The sequence below is a fragment of the Candidozyma auris genome, chromosome 5, assembly GCF_003013715.1.
Source record: "Candidozyma auris chromosome 5, complete sequence".
In the NCBI taxonomy this organism is placed as follows: Eukaryota; Fungi; Ascomycota; class Pichiomycetes; order Serinales; family Metschnikowiaceae; genus Candidozyma; species Candidozyma auris.
This window is the reverse complement of record NC_072816.1, coordinates 436,064-455,084: the sequence shown is the minus strand read 5'-3', so window position 1 is coordinate 455,084 and position 19,021 is coordinate 436,064. Positions and strand designations below refer to the sequence as shown.

Sequence of the window (19,021 nt, the reverse complement as noted above, 5' to 3'; positions counted from 1 at the left end):
CCTCAAGGTTCAACATGAGTGGCGACAAGCGACCGATGTACGCAATTTACGATTCTATCGACGAAACGAGTAAATCAAATTTTCTACAAGAATATATGCTGCATAATCGAGAGCGTCAAGTAATTGTGGAGCAGTACTGTGGGGCGCTCCAGCGAAGCTTCTCTGCTAAACAGTTCAATTCGGGTGTAACCCAATTCAATAGAATTCACAATGCGTGGCTAACGAGGTGGCACGAGCTAGTTGCTAAAACTCTCTCGTCCGACAGTTTACTGTCAAATAGGGTTTTTAAAAAGTTTGCGTTCTTCTTAAAAACAGTTCCTACTGATAGACTTGTTTCACTTGTACTCACGAAAATGTTTGCTTTCACACTCGTGACTGGGCAGATCGAGACAATAACACTAGTGAGAGCCTTATCTTCATCATTTAAAAAATCTATCATGGCAGACAAAACCTTGAAACCAATATACTATCAACTTGATCATTATTTGAGTGAGGAAGATGCAATCGAATTTTTCGGGGCATTGATCAAAGTGGTGATCGACACTTGTAAAGTTCCTCAAGACCTCATGAAATGTTCAAGTAAGCATGAGAGCCCGCTATTCTCAAGTGGTTATGGCAAGGGTACTCCATCTTCACCTCTACATAAGGCAGGTGTCGTGATTCTAAATGATGATGTCATGCGGTCATTCCAGTCGTTCAAAGATATTCTCTTTTGTGATTCGTACCTACTTCCAATGCTTTGCCCACCTGTTCCTTGGACTTCTCCACACCGTGGTGGCTTTTTGGACGCTGAAGCACCCTTGGTTCGATCCTCAGATCTTCACACGACATTGGCGTATGTTGAAAGAGCACATGAGACAGGTCAATTATCATCGCTTTATAATCTGCTTTCAGCACTTGGCTCTCTTGCATGGACCATAAATTGTGAGATGCTTGAAGTGTTCAATGAAGTTCTCAAGGCAGACCACGGGTTTTTAAAGTTACCACCACCTATCCATTTGCTCAGGGTAGAGTCTATTGCACGTCCCGCGAGGGATTCATATACATTGGAAGAGGACTATACGAGCGCAATGAGATCTTACAGAAAAGAAACAGAAAGGCGAACTCAAGAATACAACGACAGACGTGGTCTTCGAATAACTTATGAGCTTATGAATAAGGTTGCGAATGCTTTTGGTGTGAACGGTGATATAATGTATCTTCCACACAATGTCGACTTTCGTGGAAGAGCATATCCGGCTGTGTCTTTTTTGTCACATCACAATGAGGATCTCATTCGGTCATTGCTAATGTTCTGGGAAGCAAAGCCTCTAGGATCTAACGGATATGATTGGATCAAGTACCAGTTGGCAAATTTATACTGCAAATCCAAACTTTCAATGCAGCAGTCCATTAACTTCGTAAAGGAGCACAAAACCGAGATTCTCGAAGCAGCGTCCGAGCCGCTAAAGTCCTCTTCGTGGTGGGTGCAAGGTGATAATCCCTGGCAATGTTTAGCATTGTGCAAAGAAATAAAAAAGATCGAAGACTCTAACGAACCACCTGAGCTATTCAAATCGAGAATACCAATACATCAAGATGGAACTTGCAATGGTCTCCAGCATTACGCTGCTTTGGGCGCTGACGACGATGCTGCTAGGTCAGTGAATTTATTACCAACACAAGAACGAAATGACGTTTACTCATCAGTTTTGAGAATTGTGGAGGGCAAGGTTGCGAATGATACCCTGAGTGGTGATAAAAAACTTCAAGCCTTGGCCACAAAAAGTCAAGCTCTACTTTCTCGAAAGCTTATCAAGCAAACTGTTATGACAACTGTCTATGGAGTCACATTTTTTGGTGCTTCCCGCCAGATAGAGGCTAGAGTGGACGAAGTCACCAGAGAATCCAGTCCAAAGGAGTTTAAAGAGTTGTCAAGGATGCAGATAGCGTCATACATCGCTTCAGTTGTTTTAAAATCAATAACTGAACTCTTTGCAGGTGCCAAAACAATCCAAGATTGGTTGATTCGCAACTGTATAAGATGCATAAATTCCTTCGAAGCAAAGGATTTGGCATCGTTCGAGGACTTTGACTTTTTTAGCAGTAAACGTTACCGTCCAATGATGTGGAGTTCGCTCTCAGGATTTCCGGTTGTACAGCCCTACAAGCATGACCCAAGAAAGGAAATAGTGACACCGCTTCAAAAGATAACTTTTAGACAAAAGACCAAGCTAGGGCATATCAATATTCGAAAGCAGATTAATGCACTAGCGCCAAACTTCATCCACTCATTGGATGCAATTCATCTTCAGATGACATGTTTGGCAGCAAAGGGAGCTGATATAAGCTTTGCTGCTGTGCACGATTCATTTTGGACACATGCCTCTGACGTCGAAACATTGAGTAGAGTTATAAGGGAGGAATTTGTGCGCCTTCATCAATCACTGATCATAGAAAATCTAAGAGAGGATATGAAATATTCAAATCGAAATGCTTTTCAACTCGTGTGGGTTGAAAATCATTGTAACAAGGATTTCATCCAAGAGCTAAATGCTTTAAGGGTACAACACAATCTCAAAAAATGCCGTAAGAAAGAGTTCTGGAATAGCTGTCTAAAATATGAGTTATCGAACCCGAATGATGTTAATGCATTGGTGAAACACCACAAACCTCAACTCTGGTTTCAAACAAAGACGAGCAGTAAAATTGCTGAGCAATACGATGAGGATACGAAACGTACTAGGGAAGTGTCTGTGAAAACACACACACCTATCCTTGTTCCGGTGGAGGTGCTTCCGGAACCGCCATTGGGACACTTCGACGTGACTTTGGTATTGAAGAGCCGATACTTTTTTTCGTGAGATCAACTTTCATCAATCATTGTTTGCAAACGGGAAAAAACTCGGTCTCTATGTTTCGCTAACTCATCATCACTCTCATCTTGGAAAAAATGTTGTCTTTCATAAGGCTCATCATCAACTAGGTCTGTTGTTCGCCCTAAAAGGTCATTGTAAAGATTATCAAACTCATCAGCTTCCGTTGAGGCGTCTGCTTCACCCTTCTGGGGTGAAGTCAATTCTGATTCGGGTTCTTCGTCAGTCTCAGCATATGCATAGCTGTCACTAAAAGCTCCAGCATCCTCATCCTCCGGATAATCATTCTGATAGAAAGACTCTGCATTTGAATCCTCATCATCAGACAATCCAAGATCGACGTCATCGTCTGATTGCATCAATTCATACTCTTCATCCTCAAAAAAACGAATGTAGCCGATCTGCGACTTGGGATAATTTGCTTCAGTCAATGGCTCGACTTCAGAAAGTTTGTAGGTGTCGAAAACGTAGTCCATCCTTTCGTTCTCACTCATATCTTGCTCTGAAACCTCATTTTGCTTTGGTCCAGAATATGGCCCAGATGAAACCAGCTGTCCCCCTTTTCGTTTCTTTCTTGAAGTTGGAGTGTTTAAACTCAAGAAGTTCTCAAGCATGTCAGTGAGCTCATGCGGAATCATGGAATCTTCAAGAACATGCTTCTTGGGTATCACAAAATGCTTCGAATTCTCATCACTCCTTCGTGACTCAGTAAGAAGTGATTGCGTTACAGTCGAATTTTGCGAAATATCCTCAGTTTTGTCTAAATGAAAGTACCAGCTTTGAGACTCATTTGAAGGTGATGAGACCCCAGACCCAAGAGGGGTGGTCAGCTTTGATCTTTTCACCGATTGACGGCCCTCAAGAATCAATGCCTGAAGAGGATCCTCACCTCGTTTTCTCTTTATTCGTAGGATTTGCGGTGGCCCTTGCGACATGAATGGAGCGGATTTGCTGAGAACTCCACGATTGTGGGGGAGAAAGTAATCAGTAGGTGCATCGCCCAAGTGTGTAGGATTGTGGGTGCGAAAAGGTACCGATTGCATTTTTGCAGCTATTGCACACACAGAGACATTCTCTTCTACACGATGACTTCATTTCCTAGCAAGTGCTTCTATTTCATTCATGGTCAATTACGTAAAGCGTCTCATCTTGTGGTAGGCCATACCCTTGATGTAAAAAAAGACGTGGTGGTTGTCACTGGCGGTTCGAGTGGTTTAGGTAAGGAGATCGCAGCGCAGTTCGCTGCCACTGGTGTCAAAGTCGCTGTGATGGATATCATCACACCTCTGGCCGAGTCAGAAATTCCTTATGTTCAATATTTCAAATGCGATGTGGGAGACGAGGACGATGTGAAGACTTGCTATGACAGCATTTGTGGAACAGTCGGCAGGCCGACAGTGTTGGTTAATAATGCAGCTATCGCAACTGGTAAGATGCTCTCAGAATTATCCTGTGATGAGATCAGACAAACTATTCGGGTCAACCTTCTTCTGAGCTTCTACACAATTAAGAAGTTTCTACCATCCATGCAACAGCAGAAGCGGGGTTACATCGTTACAATTGGATCCGTCCTAGGTTACATGTCGCCTGCTCAACTAAGTGCCTACGGTGCATCTAAAGCTGCACTCATAGCACTCCATGAGCTGATAACGTACGAGCTTGGAGCTCCTCTGCTTTGCGCTCACGGTGTCAAAACCTTGCTTATTTGCCCAGGGAAGATGAAGACACCAATGTTCGATAGCGTAGCCACTTCTTGGCGCTGGATAGCGCCGGAGCTTGAGCCCGCTTATGTTGCCAGAAGCATCATCGAAGCACTCCAACATGGGCGCCGAGGAGAAATCAAACTTCCATTCTATGCCAACTTCTTGCCTCTCTTCCGCGCAATGCCTTGGCCCATTACCGAATTGGCCAGGCATGTCTCCGGAATTGATGACAGCATGCGTCGCTTTGGGAATACAATTGAATGTCGTGAAGATAATTTGACAGGAAGCATAGTCGGTAACGTAGATCTCAAGTACTAATTAATTGATGAGGAGATCGTGACACACTGATGATGTCGGTAAAACTGAGATTCCGGGGTTTCCAGAGCCACACTCCTCTATACTCAAACAATGTTAATTGAATCGGTATGAGACTTGCGCTTCGCTTATCAAACTCGTTCTGCAAATGTTGAAGCTTCGTGTATAGTTCCTCCGGAAATTTTGTTCCAAAAAATCCCAATACCTCATCACTAGGGATATGCACTGAAAGACTGTTATTAGAAGATAACAAACTATCGGATTTTGGGTCTATGGGTAAGCTATCTGCTACTATAAGCTCTAAGGAGGAGATTTGAGGGTCTGACAAAGTTAAATTTCCATTAGATATGGAGCAAGCCTTTACAACCACCCTTGAAATTTCCGGCACAGTCCCCAAGACCACAGCTTCCGTATGATAAATCTTATTATTGGTTTTCTTTGGTACCTCATTTAGGGCCGCCAAGCAATAGCTGTTTTTGGTAGCATCTGAGAATTCGGTCATGAATGAGAAAGGGTAGGATTCTTCTGAAGTAGCAGACGAATGTTCCTGAGTGGGAAAGCCCAGAACTTGGGTTAGAAATTGCGCTGAGGGGACAGTCTGCCTTGCACTTTGCTGTTGAGAAGCAGAGGAGGATTGCAGGGGCTGTGGTTTTAGCGCATGAAAAGAGTGCAAAGTGTTCGGAGCAATGCGCCCTGCTTGGGCCAGTGCCATACTGTTGTGGTCTTTGCTTGGCTGTCCGTACTGGGATGCTTGCTCGAGAGCATCTTGTAACTTTACTTGCGAATCATAATCGGAGTCCAGATTCTCGATTTTAATTGGCCCGCTGTCGCTACTATGAAAGTCAACAGTATGAGATGCTTGAAGCTGCAGCATCACTGTTGACCGCTTGGCAGTAATCATTCCTGGCTTGTTAACCAAAGGCAGGGTCATGAAACGCATCCAGAATTGCTCGATATCATGCGTTTTATCCACATTCACTATGCTCAAATCGCGCACATTTCCAGTAGATCCGGCGCTTTTTTTTTGAAATGTGAGTTGAAGCCTGACGAGGCAATATTTGCAACTCACATCAATCCAATTATCTGCATTTGACCCTGTGTCATCAGCTTCAAAAAGCTGCATTCCATGTGTACTACTTTCGAACTCACGACATAGTTGCTTAAGTAGGCTCAAAGGGATTCTTAGATGAAACAACTGCTCATACGGAAAGATATGACCGCCAAATGTATTGATCCGAATCCATTCGCTCACAATATCTGAATTGCTGGTATAGTCTGTCACTATTACATCGCACGTAGAAGAGCTGTTAGCACGTATTGCGAGAACATGCGCATATAGCCACCCTTGCGCATATTGGCGAAATTGCTCCTTGTTTTCTATCACTAAGAGATGGCTCATGAAGGAAGTAGTATCTTGCAATGCAGGAGTTCCAAGAAGTGTAGCCACGCGCATCGTAAATACATGCGGTGACTCCGCAGGCGAGGCAACCAACAGGTTCGATAAAAATATTTCAATTCTATTCAGTCGAATTCTTCTATGAATTATTTGTCTATGAACGATAATCTGCATTAATTGTGACATAGTCGTGCGTGAGATCACAAGTCCAGTATGTCGCCTCCTGGCCTCCACCTGTTCCCAATGATACATGTATACCTATCTCTTCATTTTGTAAAATCTGAAGAGCTCGTTCTTCGTCCACATCTTCGGGCTCTCCATTTACCAACAAGGGTAAGGGCTCATTACCATCAGCTGGAACTAGCAGGACTGATGTACGAGATGGGTTAACGGCATTAGCGTTCACTTTGGCATATCCAATTGCACATAAGATTCTACCCCAATTAGCATCATTACCATACATCGCAGTCTTGAAGAGAGATGAGTTTGCAATGGAGGAGGAGATTTCTTTGGCCTCGCGGTAAGATGTAGCGTCGGTGACTTTGATAGTGATGAACTTCGTGGCTCCCTCGCCATCACGAACAACCAATTGAGCAAGTTGCTGAGCGAAGCCTGTGATCTCTGTACGAAGAACCGAGAATTCTTCGGCGCTCTCAGCCGATGCATCAATTACTTTCCCACCCGCTGCTCCGTTGGCTATCGCGACAATTGTATCATTTGTCGACATATCACCATCAACCGATATGGAGTTGAAAGAGCGATCGACAGCATACTTTAAAATTTGATTCAAAGCATTCGAAGTCACGGGAGCGTCAGTGGCGAAGAAGCCAAGAAGGGTTGCCATGTTTGGACATATCATTCCCGCACCTTTGGCTAGACCAGCAAGCGTATATGTCGTGCCATTCAAGTCGAACTGCTTACTTACAAGTTTTGGAAAGGTATCCGTTGTGCAAATGGCTTGTGCACATGCAAGCCAATGTTCGTGACTAGATCCCAAATTGCTGAGTGCCAATTTGGGAATCCCTTGCAAGATGTTGTCGATCGGCAATTTTTGACCAATGACACCGGTAGACATCACTAGGGAGGAGTCTTCCTCATTCTCCAACACTGCGTCTGTAACTTTGATCATGTTATGAGCGTCTTGAAGACCTTGAGTGCCGGTCACTGCGTTTGCGTTACCTGAATTTATAACTAGCGAGTTCACATGGCCATTTTTTTGCTTGATTATTTTGGACGATACTTGTACCGGGGCGGCCTTAAACCTATTTGTGGTAAACACTGCTGAGGCAATTCCATCGTTACCCGATACATTATGAATCATAGCCAAATCAAGCGCATGAGTGTCTTTCTTGACACCAGTATGAATACCTCCAACGACAAAACCTTTTGGGTATATGCCCAGCTTGGGCACAAACCTTTCAGCTTTTGGAAGCGACTTCAAAAGGCGAACTGATACCTTCATGAGTGAACAAGATAAAGAAAATTTCCTTCTGCTTGATAACAGATACGTGCCAGTTCACGTGACAACAAGAAAATTCAGCGAGTACGATTAGGTGTTTCAATTGGAGCGCGGAGAACTTTACACCGTTTCTAATCAAAATGGGTACTCGAATAATCCATTTCACTGTTTATTTCACCGCTGCTAACTCCATTCTCAAGGATCCTCCTTCTCAACGATCTTCCTTGAGATGATATAGGGATTTTGGTGAGGAGTTATTCTCTGTATTGTCGTCTCCTCTGATCAGTGATATCATCCACAATTCACTTTGCCCAATGGTAGCTTGAGGCGCCGATTGACCCTCTAGGCATTATTTTGTATTTCAGTTTCTTATCAACTTCCTTTGATTCTCAACTTTTTAACAAACCACTTGAAAGAGATCGCCAGCTCTCGTTGGCGCTCACGTATTGCGCAGAAATAAGCTCCTAAAACCTCACGTTCCGGCCTTCACGATGGTTTGGTTCATTTGTGATTCAATTCAGGTGATAGGGCTTCTTATCATCATATTCATTTTATTCGAAGTACCTCTCAGAAATCTTGTAGCGGTTAATAATCCTCATTGCCGACGCTTCTATATATCCTGTAGATATGTAGTGAGGTAAAGGAAGTGTTCACACTCACTTTAAAAACGCCAAAGATGTCGAGCAAGATGTTCCAAAGGTTGCCCAAGTCTTCTTTGTCCAAGCAAATATCAAGGCTTAATATAATTGCGGGTACGCCGAACACTGCCTTCAAGTTCGGAAGCGACGTCAAGAAGATCGAACTCGTTCTTCTAGAGAAGAATGTCATGGGACCAGCCATTGGATTAAAAAAATTTTGGCGAGTTCATTTGCCAACATTGAAGTTTCACAATGATGACGTGGAATTTTTTTGTACAAGAGTCCTGGCTAACAGCAAAGAGGAAATAAGAAAGGTTCCTGCAAAGGTCATCATTCACGACTCGTCAAATAACACATCTGAATTTGATTGTGCATCACTCGATAAAGACAGAATCCTCAAGAAGTTGGTGAGGATTACAGGAGCTACACCGATCCCTCAGTCAGAGATCCCACACATTCAACATCCTAATGTAGCATGACTTCAATTTTGATCTTGTAAATATGACATACCACCGAATGTAAATAAGATGCATTGAGTTCATACAACTCTGCTGCTGAAAGAACGTAGTTTTTACATCTCAGTCTGGGATAGTGATATGCATTAGAGGAGAATTTCAAGTTTGAAGAAATTCGAGAAATGCTGCATGGCCCTTGAGCTCCATCAATTTTTTGATTTTACGAAGCTCATCAATCTCTTCATCTTTAAGATCATCGGATCTTGTTTTTGTTTCACCAATTGGCCGTAATTTATCAGCAGCAGCAACAAGATCATCCAAATTAAGTGGCTTTCTGACATTGCTAGAGGATTCATGATCTTGTTCACCGAGTAGATTGAGACTGGCCGCAGCTTCCTTGTCTCTAGAATATTCTGCTTCTTGACGTACCTCATATTTTTGTATATCCAGCAACACTGATGCTTTGTAGGACTCTCTTCCTTTCTGAATAAAATCAAGCACAACTTGCTTTTCAGGAACACGGTAGATAAATGGTTTTTGTTCTGAATCATCAGCATTAGTCATAAGTAAAAGCTTCGCAAGCCTTCTCGATGATTTGGCCAAAACCTTGCTTCCCACAGTATAATTTTCTAGATAGTCTGGAATTTTGAAGTTCGAAACGGTATCTTCATCATTGTCCGAATCCAGAGGTTGATCAAACTTAGTCGGATTCTGCGTCAAAAAATCTGATTTGTTTGAGATAAAATCATCCTTTTGAAACTGAAGGTAATCAGATAACATTGGTTGTTTAGTCTCAGAAATATACGGCTGGTCGTTGTGTTTTATGAGAAAATTGCTAGCGCCCATGATTTTGAGGAAATTGGCATGCAATCCAGAATCGATTACGGCAGTATCCCTGAAACATCGCCTATCGGACCAATTTATAGGAACGAGGTTTTCAATATGATTTGGGCATCTCCATTTCAACCCTATGGTCTTGGCCAGAGGTACAGCATCAGGCAAGCAGTCAAGATGCCAATGCAAAGGACAATAATCACAAGCCACTAGTGTTCTGCGTTTGAGGTGCGACTCTCGACACCGATGACACAATTTGGGTCGGCCTTTCTTGTCATAAAAAGAGTCGATGTCTAGGTCCTCATTCTTATTGAACCCAGATATCTGAGAGCCATTTAGCTTGCTGACCGAAAGCTCAGGCTTCATGCTAGAGTCTGTGTAATTATCTTCAGGACCTGTTGTGACATCAATGAAAGTGGCATCCCGAAGCTTTCTGGGTAGCCTAAATTCTGAAGGATTTCGTCCATGCATTGAATTTAGAAGGTGCCCAAATAATCCGTGGTCATTAAAATATTTTCGAGGATCTATACCCTGAGCTGCACGACATTCATTGCAGCTCCAATTGTCTTCTGGAATCTCTCGTATAGGGGGTTCACAGCATAATAGATGAAAAGATTTTGGACATGTGTCGCAGCAAATAAATATACCAGTTCCGCCGCATGTTGCACAGAAATCCTCATTGCTGTTAGCATTATAAGGCACTGCTGGTGGTTCTGTAACAGGAACTAAACCAACTGTTGTTTGTTTTTTTGGAGAAGTGATTTTTAGGCGCTTGATTTGTGGTCTCGTTCCGTTCTCCAGTTCAAAATTACTTTTGCGCTTTGATTTCGGAGTTGCCGGGATTTTAAGAGTCAAGCCGGAGGGTGATGAAGTAATGCTTGGATTGGTCGCCAGTTTAGGTTTCCTCCCTCTCTTTTTACCTTTCAAAGGCGTTCTTAGCTCAGATTCTAGCAGAAGTTTCTCCAGTTTAGGTGTTTCTAGTTGATTACGATATCTTTTCTCGGCTTCTTCCGATTCTGCTTCACTGGGTAGGGGGGTGGAACGTGGAGTCACATCTGACTTCGCTTTCTTACCTCGTGAATTGCTTGAAGAAGGTCGTTTGATTTTATGCTGAGGAGGAAATGCTTCAAGGGGGTAGCCTGAATATCCCGGTTGTGGAGCAGCAAGCTCTGGTTCAATAAATTCGTTGATACTTCTGTTTTTGTCAGCTGATGAATTCCGTAGGTCAGGGGTCGGATAGAGATCAGACATGTTTAACAGTGACATTGAATGTGACTTATTTGCTTTCCCGCTTTTGCTATTTGGGGTTTCAGAAATTTGCGGGCTTTCTGCCAACAGATACTCCGAGGATACTTCTGCGGAAGTAACCCTAGTTGATTTGCGTCGTGCTTCTAACTTCTTTTTCCCCACTGATCCTGGTTTTCTTCCTCGTTTTTTTGGAATTTTTTCACCGGCAGTAGCAGGCTGCTTATTAAGTTTTGGTCGCCCTCGCCCTCTAGGGGCTTGACCCTTGTTGGATTGCACCAGATCCACCATGCGTTTGTAAACCAGTCAAGTGATGAACTCCGGTAAAACTTCCACTACTATGCTAGAATTAAGGCAAGCTCTTTAATCAAATGAATTGTAGAATGGGAGCCTTATAGTGCTTTAAGTTTGACTTTGAATGGAAGAGAGAGGGACGAAATTTTCCATCGCGTTTTGTTGAAGATGTATGACAGATAGTGATGTAGTACAGAACAGCCCTAATAGCTTCCTACTCAATAAGTACTGAAAGAAACAGCTACCAAGAAGAAAGAAATGAAAAATCAAAAAAAAAGTAAAGGAAATTAAGAAGGAAAAAAAAAAAAAAAATGGGAAGAGAAAAGAAAGGAGGTAAAAGAGGGAGACCGTCAAAGATAGAGAATGAATTAAATATATATACGGAAATCATCCCTTCAAAGGGAGACATATGTGAAACACTGTGAGTTATATCTTCACTTTGTCTGCGATTCATTTTTGAGGGGTGATATCATATTTTATAAAATTGTAGTCGCTTTCATGTCTCACAGGAGTTCTATTCTACGTGTGTTGGGGGACATCAGAATAATTTTGAGACTTCATTTACTCATTAGATGGCTGTACATTTGCCTCAAATCTTTTGTTGTATTTATCATAAATTTGTGTATGATATAAAAATGAAGGTTTTCTTCCAAGCCTGTGCAATGTTCAAGAGACATGGTTGAGTTAAAAAGATCCGCAGGGTTCATGATCATTCGTTTTCTTGATGCCTGACAAGAAAATGAACATTTAAGCAAATTCAGGCGTATATTTAATAGAAAAATTGGCCCAATACCAGTGAAGAAAAAGTCCCTCGATTGATCGTAGGACATCAGTTGTCCACAATGTAATTAATATTGGTGAAGGCCGTGTTTCCAACTTGTGTACGAGATGAGTGCATGTCCGCCATAGCTTCAAAAAATTGTACTTTACTGTTTCTGAGAGTTTGAAGTTTTCTACATTGATAAAAAGTAAAGACGGATATTTGTTTGTCTTGTGAAAGTTTACGATTTTCTTCCTGCTTATTCGGTTTGGGCCCTTTCAGTGGTAGAAGACTTCTTGTTTGACTTCTTCTTTTTCTTCTTACTTTCTGGCAAGGGTTCAGCAATTAATTTGGCGATCTCATTGTCAGCAACACCTTTTTCAGTCTTGTAGAGCTCAGGGTTGAACGTTGGGTTGGTGTACTTTACAATACCATTCTTAGTAATGGCAATGGTAGTGAAAAATTGCGCAATATAAGAGTCTGAAGCTCCTTCCATAATGTCGTACGGTAAGACCACTTCGTGATTACTGCACTCAATCATACCCACACGAACATTTCTGGGGTTCTCAAAGACCTTTACGTTGCATGGGAACTTTCCAGAGACCTTTTGCTTGAAAGCCTTCAATGCTTGACGAGACGTATTCAACTTGAGTGAGTAGTTGTTCCCTGTCAATTTGTACAAGGTCGTTTTATAATTGGATTTTTTCACCTTTCCTTCTTCAGATGTAGAGATCAATATATCCAAGCCGTAAACTTCCAATTCTTCAAATCTGTGAACCTCCATTCTGTTTTTGTGCTCTTTTGCAGGGTTCAAAATCACTTCTTTTGGACCATACAAAACGTCACGTTCTTGGTTGTGAGTCAACATACTTTGGACAGCAGTAACACCAAAATCTTTAGCAACCTTGTCCACAATGTTCGTCACGTCAAAGTTTCTGTTCCCAGGTTTGAACGTTCTAATGGCAGCTTCGGATGCATTCCATGCAGCATGAAGCAAATCAGCTTTCTTACCAAGAACTGGATTCTCAGCACTTTCGCCCACAATTGTTGTGTCAGCAACAACCGCAGGAAAACCGTCAATTTGAACACCAAGCATGATATTTACAACATCACCATCTTTAAGAGTCAAATTAGCCTCGTCCTCAGGAGATTCTGGAGACAAGTGGGCTGGGATGTTGTTTGGATTGACACAAGTTGGGAAAGCAATTCCCTTCACAGTCTTGTTTTTTTTGGAATATACCTTCAGAAGCTGCTCTTCCATCAATTTGTCACCAAGTTCACATAAGTCAAAAACTTTTGCTCCCTCTTTGACTGCTTTTCTGACCTCAGCCAACACAGCAGTCGAAATGGACCCAGCAGACTTGTATTTGTCGACTACATCTGGGTTTGCGATAGAATAATCAATCTTTTTTGTATCAGATTCAGCTTGATTTGTTAATATAAGCAAAACAAATATAAGCACATTGGTACTTACCTTTGGTAGACATGGTGCTTTAAGAAAAGATGCGGTTGAGTTTGCTCAACAATGCGTGCAGATGGGAGAGAAACCTTAGAGATGGTGTGCATGGCGAGCAGACACAAATGTGTAATTTCGTTGCACAGTTAAAGTATTGTTCCAAGGCATTAACAGGTTTTACTTAGCGATCAAAACAATAAACGGTGTTCAAGCGTTAGCATTTCGGTCGAGATTAACAAGCTCACATTGGACAAGGGAGGTGAACGAGAAACTTCGTTGCGTACAAAAGCAGAACATGGAAAGAGAAAAGCGCTCCTCGAAACTTTTGGGTAGCAAGCTATCCGCTATTTTTGCTCTTGAATCTCCCACACGTTCTCATCATGGCGAGACGCAGGCCCAATTAGTCGAACATGGCTTCAATGTGAATCACAATGCGCAAAATAAAACGAATACAGAAATAGCGAACACCAGTAATTTCACTCGACCCATTTCAGGAACGAAATTCCCTCAGTCGTTGAAAGATGAGGCTTCAGTCCCCACCTCATCTAATCACACTACACTAGAAAGTCCCAAAAAAACTGCTTATACAAGAAAATTATCAAGAAAACCACCACCCCCAGATGATTATCTGGCTGGAAAACAAAATGCTCGATCCACGCAGAAAGCAGCGCTGGGCAATCTCTCACGGCCACAACAACATATGCAGAGCCCGACAAAATCGAATAGAGTGAACATGGATGACATGGATGAGATTATTACCGCCCTAGAAGATGAGATCAAGGAGATGAACAAACCCGAGCTTCGTCCAAAAACTCCTCCTATTAAATCTCCTCTAAAAACGGCCATGACGACCCACATCGAGGATAAGGACGATACTGTCAAACCAAATGATTCAGATTCTTTTGCTATATCCCAGAAGGATCCTACGAATTATTCACTTAACGAACTTGACTACCCTCGTGAAGATGAATTCTCGAACAAAATTAATTGCAAGATACCCCATCTGAATTTTCAAACTGAAGTATATCAAGGTACGGAACAATCAATGTCTTCGTTTACCAATGGTAGCTCCTCGTCCGAGTATCTCCCCAACACCAAAAGCCTACCTCCCCTTCAATCCCCCTTGCAATCGGTTCCCAGCAACAAGGAAAGTTCAGCAACGATCCATTTGAATAACCTTCATGATACCTGGAGCCATTCTTCGTTAGCTTTGGCACCCCCACAGACCAGTCTTGAAAGCTTCCAATTCATGGACACCATGGAGAATATTCCAAATGAGAATCAACGCGGAAGTGACTCGTCGACTTCCTCTATTCGTTGCGATCGTTCTAAACCTACGGAATCACAAATCAGTATAAGCCTGCCTCAACGACTGGAAATTTTTGATTTTATCAAAACCCCCGAACTCTCTTCTGGCCAAGAGAGATCAAATTATCCCAACCATCCATCACTTCGACAAGCTCAAAATATCACTACGTCGGCCCAGCACACGAAGTATAAGGCAGAGCAAAGCACAAATGAATACGATACGTTGTATATGAGTCGACCAAACATGGAGAATTTGCTCCCTCAAACAAGAGCGACATCTCTGCACCAACCAAAGAATGCCCCCAAGAACTCCATTTCAAATGACATACTGTCCTCACGAGGTTTCGGTTCCCCGAGCTCTAATGCTACATTTCATAGAAAGTCGCTGTCTATGAGTTCGATATTCAGTTCAAACTCAAATCGACATATCAATCTAGCGACGCTAAAGAAGTCGATTACTCTTCGACCTGGTGAAGGCGAGCGGTCTAATTACGTTCAGACTGTTAGGCGTAATGCTGGCACTGCGTACAATGATTTAGGACAGGAATCGTGGAAATTGCCTGTCGGAATACTTCCAACAGACAAGCGCGTACTTTTACCTACAAACGATAGGTACACAAGAATGCGCGGAAGTCGTAAAAATCAGTCGAGTGTAGTTGGGCTAAAGCACGGCCACCTCGCTCCAAGGTTGCTTGCAGCAGAAGTGGACGAATCAGAGGGTCTGAATAAGTTCGGCCTACTTGGGAGATCAAACACCTTTCAAAAGAGTGAGAAGACAATTTCCTCCGAGTCACTGCTGAAGCTGGGAATACAGTCTGCAAGTATTTCCCGTGGCAACTCCTTGCATCAAAGTAGCAGAGCTACTTCAAGGACTGCCTCGATTGCGGAATCAGCACTGAGTATAGGAACCCCAAGCCTCGTTCCCTCAACTCCTAAGAGATCTCAGTTTGGCACTCAAACTAATTTGTCCAGACAAGCTCTGATTTCTTCCCGTGTTTCTGTTGGTAGTTTGATTGAACCTAAACTTAGTGAGGGATACTACCAGCATCCAGGCTATAACTTGGATGAGGAAGCAGAATTCGCTGAAGACTACAGCCATTCAACTGAAGGGACGATGAACAATGATGATGACGATGCAAGCATCGAGAAGCCTCGTCTATTTCTTGCCAATCCTGATAGCGCAAGCAGTGACAACGAATAGTTATTAGCAGTCTGACCTCATTATATGCACCCCTAAATTATGTAGATCCAACCATGTGATCTAGATCACGAGGTACTCCTGCCGCGAGTGTATCGTTGAACTCCAGCTGTTAACTCTGGAAAATTTAAAAACAACACTGGTGTGAAGTTTGCAATTGTTGATTGCGGCCAGCTTGCAACTAACCCACGAGGCATTCTTTTAAGGTAACATACCTAATAAGAATATGTCTGATTCTGGTTTCATGCTCATCTACGAGCCAAATACCGCGTCAAAAACCACGGTGTCAGAATTGAAACTGCTTTTGGAAAAGAGCAAAGATGAAGCTAAAATTCTGGCAATGAAGCGAATTATTACAACCGTTTTGAACGGCGATCCGATGCCCGAATTATTGATGCATATTATTCGGTTCATCATGCCTTCCAGAAATAAGGAATTAAAAAAATTGTTGTACTTCTACTGGGAGGTATGCCCGAAATTGGACAACCAAGGCAAGATGAGACATGAGATGATCTTGGTCTGCAATGCTATTCAGCATGATTTACAGCATCCCAATGAGTACATCAGAGGTAATACATTGCGCTTCTTGTGCAAGTTGAAGGAGCCTGAGTTGTTGGAGACCTTGATTCCTAACGTTCGTCAGTGTTTGGTACACAGACACGCTTATGTCAGAAAGAATGCGATATTTGCATTATACTCCATTTATAGAGTTTCTAACCATCTTATTCCTGATGCCCCAGAGTTACTTTACAGTTTCTTGTTGGAGGAGTTCGACTCTGTATGCAAGAGAAATGCCTTTGTTTGCTTGAGCGATTTGAGCAGAGACGCTACTTTACTGTACATTCAAGACAATGTCTATCAGATTGAGAATCTAGACTCACTTTTGCAATTAGCTTTTGTGGAGTTCATTCGAAAGGATGCTCAAACTGCTGTTACTTTGAGACAGCAGTATGTGCTTTTGATATCAGAAATTATTGAATCTTCATCTAATGTCGTGGTTTATGAAGCTGCGATCACATTAACGGCATTGTCTGCGTCTACCGAGTCTATGCTATTGGCCGGTAATAAATTCGTGGAACTCGCGACAAAAGAGGCCGACAATAATGTGAAAATTATCTCGTTAGAACGGTTGGGTGAATTAAACCGAAAGAGCCCTGGGGTCTTGCAGGATTTGTGCTTGGATATATTGGGTGTGTTGTCCACCCATGATATCGATGTCCGTCGCAAAGCTCTTGACGTGACTTTGCAATTGATCACAAGCAGAAATGTCGAAGACGTTGTAAAATTGCTCAAAAAGGAATTGCAAAGAGTTTCTAACGCAAGTGAAGACAGTGCTGCTGAGTATCGCCAGTTGTTGGTGAATGCAATCCATAAGCTAGCAATTGACTTTAGTGAAGTTGCGACAAATGTCATTGACTTGCTTTTGGATTCAATCGGTGACCTTACAAATGCAGCAGCATATGACGTGATAACATTTGTTAAGGAAGTTGTTGAGAAGTTCCCTGACTTGAGGGAATCGATTATTCACAAATTGATTAAGAGTTTGCCGGAGGTCAAATCCGGGAAAGTTTTTCGCGGTGCATTCTGGGTTTTGGGTGAATACTCATTGAGCGAACAGTGCATAAAGGATGCCTGGAAATTTGTGAGATCTAGTATTGGAGAAGTGCCAATGTTAGCCAGCGAAAAAAGGCATCTAGACGGTAATGCAGTGGAAGTCGATAATTCTGACACTGACAACGCTGAATCAAGTAAGTCAAAAAGAGGACCTGTTGTTTTGCCAGATGGCACTTATGCTACTGAAAGTGCTTTGCTTCCTTCCAATGATTCGAATGAAGACGCAAACGCCTTACGTGTCCGTAAACTTATTTTAAGTGGCGATTTCTACTTGGCGTCAGTGTTATCCTCGACCCTTGTAAAATTCGTCTTAAGATTAGGACGCCTAAAGACGGCAGAGAGAAATTTGAATGCATTAAAGGCGGAGGCGCTCTTAATTATGGTGTCCATATTACGTATCGGTGAATCAGGTTTTGTGGCTAGAAGAATTGATGAGGATTCAGCTGACAGAATCTTATCATGTATCAGATTCTTGACAGATGACAATGATCGAGAATCCATTGAGAAGGGTTTTTTGGAGGACACCAAAGAAGCATACAAATCTCAAGTTGAGACAGAGCTGAAAAAGCAGGCTGAGGCTCAAGCGAAGGATTTGCAAGATAATGCAGAGCATGTTGATGATGCTATCGTTTTCAGGCAAGTTGATAAGAACGGAAGCTCGGTAGCTGCTGTCAACGATGACCTTATGCTTGCCTCTGGAACAACATCTAAAAAGGAAAACTTGTCCTCCCGTCTCAACAAAATCTTACAGTTGACCGGATTCTCTGACCCTATTTATGCAGAAGCATACGTCAAGGTTCACCAATTCGACGTAACGTTGGAAGTATTGTTAGTCAACCAAACTACCAATACCTTAAGAAATCTCTCTGTGGAATTTGCAACGTTGGGAGACTTGAAAGTTGTGGACAATGGTGCCACTGCAAACATCGGCCCTTACGGCTTTTACAACATTTCTGTTACCGTAAAAGTGACAAGTGCCGATACAGGAGTCATTTTTGGCAATATTGTCTACGACGGTCAGCATTCGGATGATTCTACCATCGTCATTCTCAATGATGTTCATGTAGATATCATGGACTACATAAAGCCAGCTACGTGTACGGAAAGTGCTTTTAGGAAAATGTGGAATGAGTTTGAGTGGGAGAACAAAATAACTATCAAGTCCAAGAAGACATCATTAAAAGAATATTTGGATGATCTAATGGCAGGTACCAACATGAACTGTTTGACACCGGGGGCTGTTGTTGGGGAACAATGCAACTTTTTGGCCGCTAATCTTTATTCACGTTCGTCATTTGGTGAGGATGCTTTAGCAAATTTGTGTATCGAGAAGCTGAGCGATGGATATATTATCGGACACGTCAGAATCAGGTCTAAGGGCCAAGGGCTTGCCCTCTCTTTAGGCGATCGTGTTGCTTCCATTTCAAGAAAATCGAAGGAACTAAAAGTTTCTCGCGTTTGAAATTACGTCTAGTAAGCTTGACCATAAAG

General features: G+C 42.5%; 9 protein-coding genes across 9 annotated transcripts; 5 read left to right on the top strand and 4 right to left on the bottom strand. All coding sequences in view use genetic code 12, as the record gives it.

Annotated features, from left to right (window-relative positions):
• Nucleotides 1-437: 437 nt before the first annotated feature.
• Nucleotides 438-2,843, top strand: CJI96_0004472 (uncharacterized protein; the record flags this gene model as incomplete). The annotated part of the gene is made up of 1 exon (XM_029036725.2): nucleotides 438-2,843. One exon carries the CDS (start codon nucleotides 438-440, stop codon nucleotides 2,841-2,843), a length of 2,406 nt encoding a protein of 801 aa, XP_028888822.2.
• A 2-nt stretch (nucleotides 2,844-2,845) lies between these two features.
• Nucleotides 2,846-3,790, bottom strand: CJI96_0004471 (uncharacterized protein; the record flags this gene model as incomplete). Its single annotated transcript, XM_029036724.2, has 1 exon — nucleotides 2,846-3,790. The coding sequence occupies one exon, from the start codon at nucleotides 3,788-3,790 to the stop codon at nucleotides 2,846-2,848; it is 945 nt and encodes a 314-aa protein (XP_028888821.2).
• Nucleotides 3,791-3,940: 150 nt separating this feature from the next.
• CJI96_0004470 (short-chain dehydrogenase/reductase) lies at nucleotides 3,941-4,876 on the top strand (the record flags this gene model as incomplete). The annotated part of the gene is made up of 1 exon (XM_029036723.2): nucleotides 3,941-4,876. The coding sequence occupies one exon, from the start codon at nucleotides 3,941-3,943 to the stop codon at nucleotides 4,874-4,876; it is 936 nt and encodes a 311-aa protein (XP_028888820.2).
• A 1,547-nt stretch (nucleotides 4,877-6,423) lies between these two features.
• Nucleotides 6,424-7,731, bottom strand: ECM42 (glutamate N-acetyltransferase; the record flags this gene model as incomplete). Its single annotated transcript, XM_029036722.2, has 1 exon — nucleotides 6,424-7,731. The coding sequence occupies one exon, from the start codon at nucleotides 7,729-7,731 to the stop codon at nucleotides 6,424-6,426; it is 1,308 nt and encodes a 435-aa protein (XP_028888819.2).
• A 673-nt stretch (nucleotides 7,732-8,404) lies between these two features.
• CJI96_0004468 (mitochondrial 54S ribosomal protein MRP49) lies at nucleotides 8,405-8,845 on the top strand (the record flags this gene model as incomplete). The annotated part of the gene is made up of 1 exon (XM_029036721.2): nucleotides 8,405-8,845. One exon carries the CDS (start codon nucleotides 8,405-8,407, stop codon nucleotides 8,843-8,845), a length of 441 nt encoding a protein of 146 aa, XP_028888818.1.
• A 135-nt stretch (nucleotides 8,846-8,980) lies between these two features.
• Nucleotides 8,981-10,126, bottom strand: CJI96_0004467 (uncharacterized protein; the record flags this gene model as incomplete). The annotated part of the gene is made up of 1 exon (XM_029036720.2): nucleotides 8,981-10,126. The coding sequence occupies one exon, from the start codon at nucleotides 10,124-10,126 to the stop codon at nucleotides 8,981-8,983; it is 1,146 nt and encodes a 381-aa protein (XP_028888817.2).
• Nucleotides 10,127-12,213: 2,087 nt separating this feature from the next.
• Nucleotides 12,214-13,441, bottom strand: CJI96_0004466 (uncharacterized protein; the record flags this gene model as incomplete). Its single annotated transcript, XM_029036719.2, has 2 exons — nucleotides 12,214-13,379; nucleotides 13,429-13,441. The coding sequence occupies 2 exons, from the start codon at nucleotides 13,439-13,441 to the stop codon at nucleotides 12,214-12,216; spliced, it is 1,179 nt and encodes a 392-aa protein (XP_028888816.1).
• Nucleotides 13,442-14,110: 669 nt separating this feature from the next.
• CJI96_0004465 (uncharacterized protein) lies at nucleotides 14,111-15,919 on the top strand (the record flags this gene model as incomplete). The annotated part of the gene is made up of 1 exon (XM_029036718.2): nucleotides 14,111-15,919. One exon carries the CDS (start codon nucleotides 14,111-14,113, stop codon nucleotides 15,917-15,919), a length of 1,809 nt encoding a protein of 602 aa, XP_028888815.2.
• A 223-nt stretch (nucleotides 15,920-16,142) lies between these two features.
• SEC26 (coatomer subunit beta) lies at nucleotides 16,143-18,992 on the top strand (the record flags this gene model as incomplete). The annotated part of the gene is made up of 1 exon (XM_029036717.2): nucleotides 16,143-18,992. The coding sequence occupies one exon, from the start codon at nucleotides 16,143-16,145 to the stop codon at nucleotides 18,990-18,992; it is 2,850 nt and encodes a 949-aa protein (XP_028888814.1).
• Between the last annotated feature and the right edge of the window lie 29 nt (nucleotides 18,993-19,021).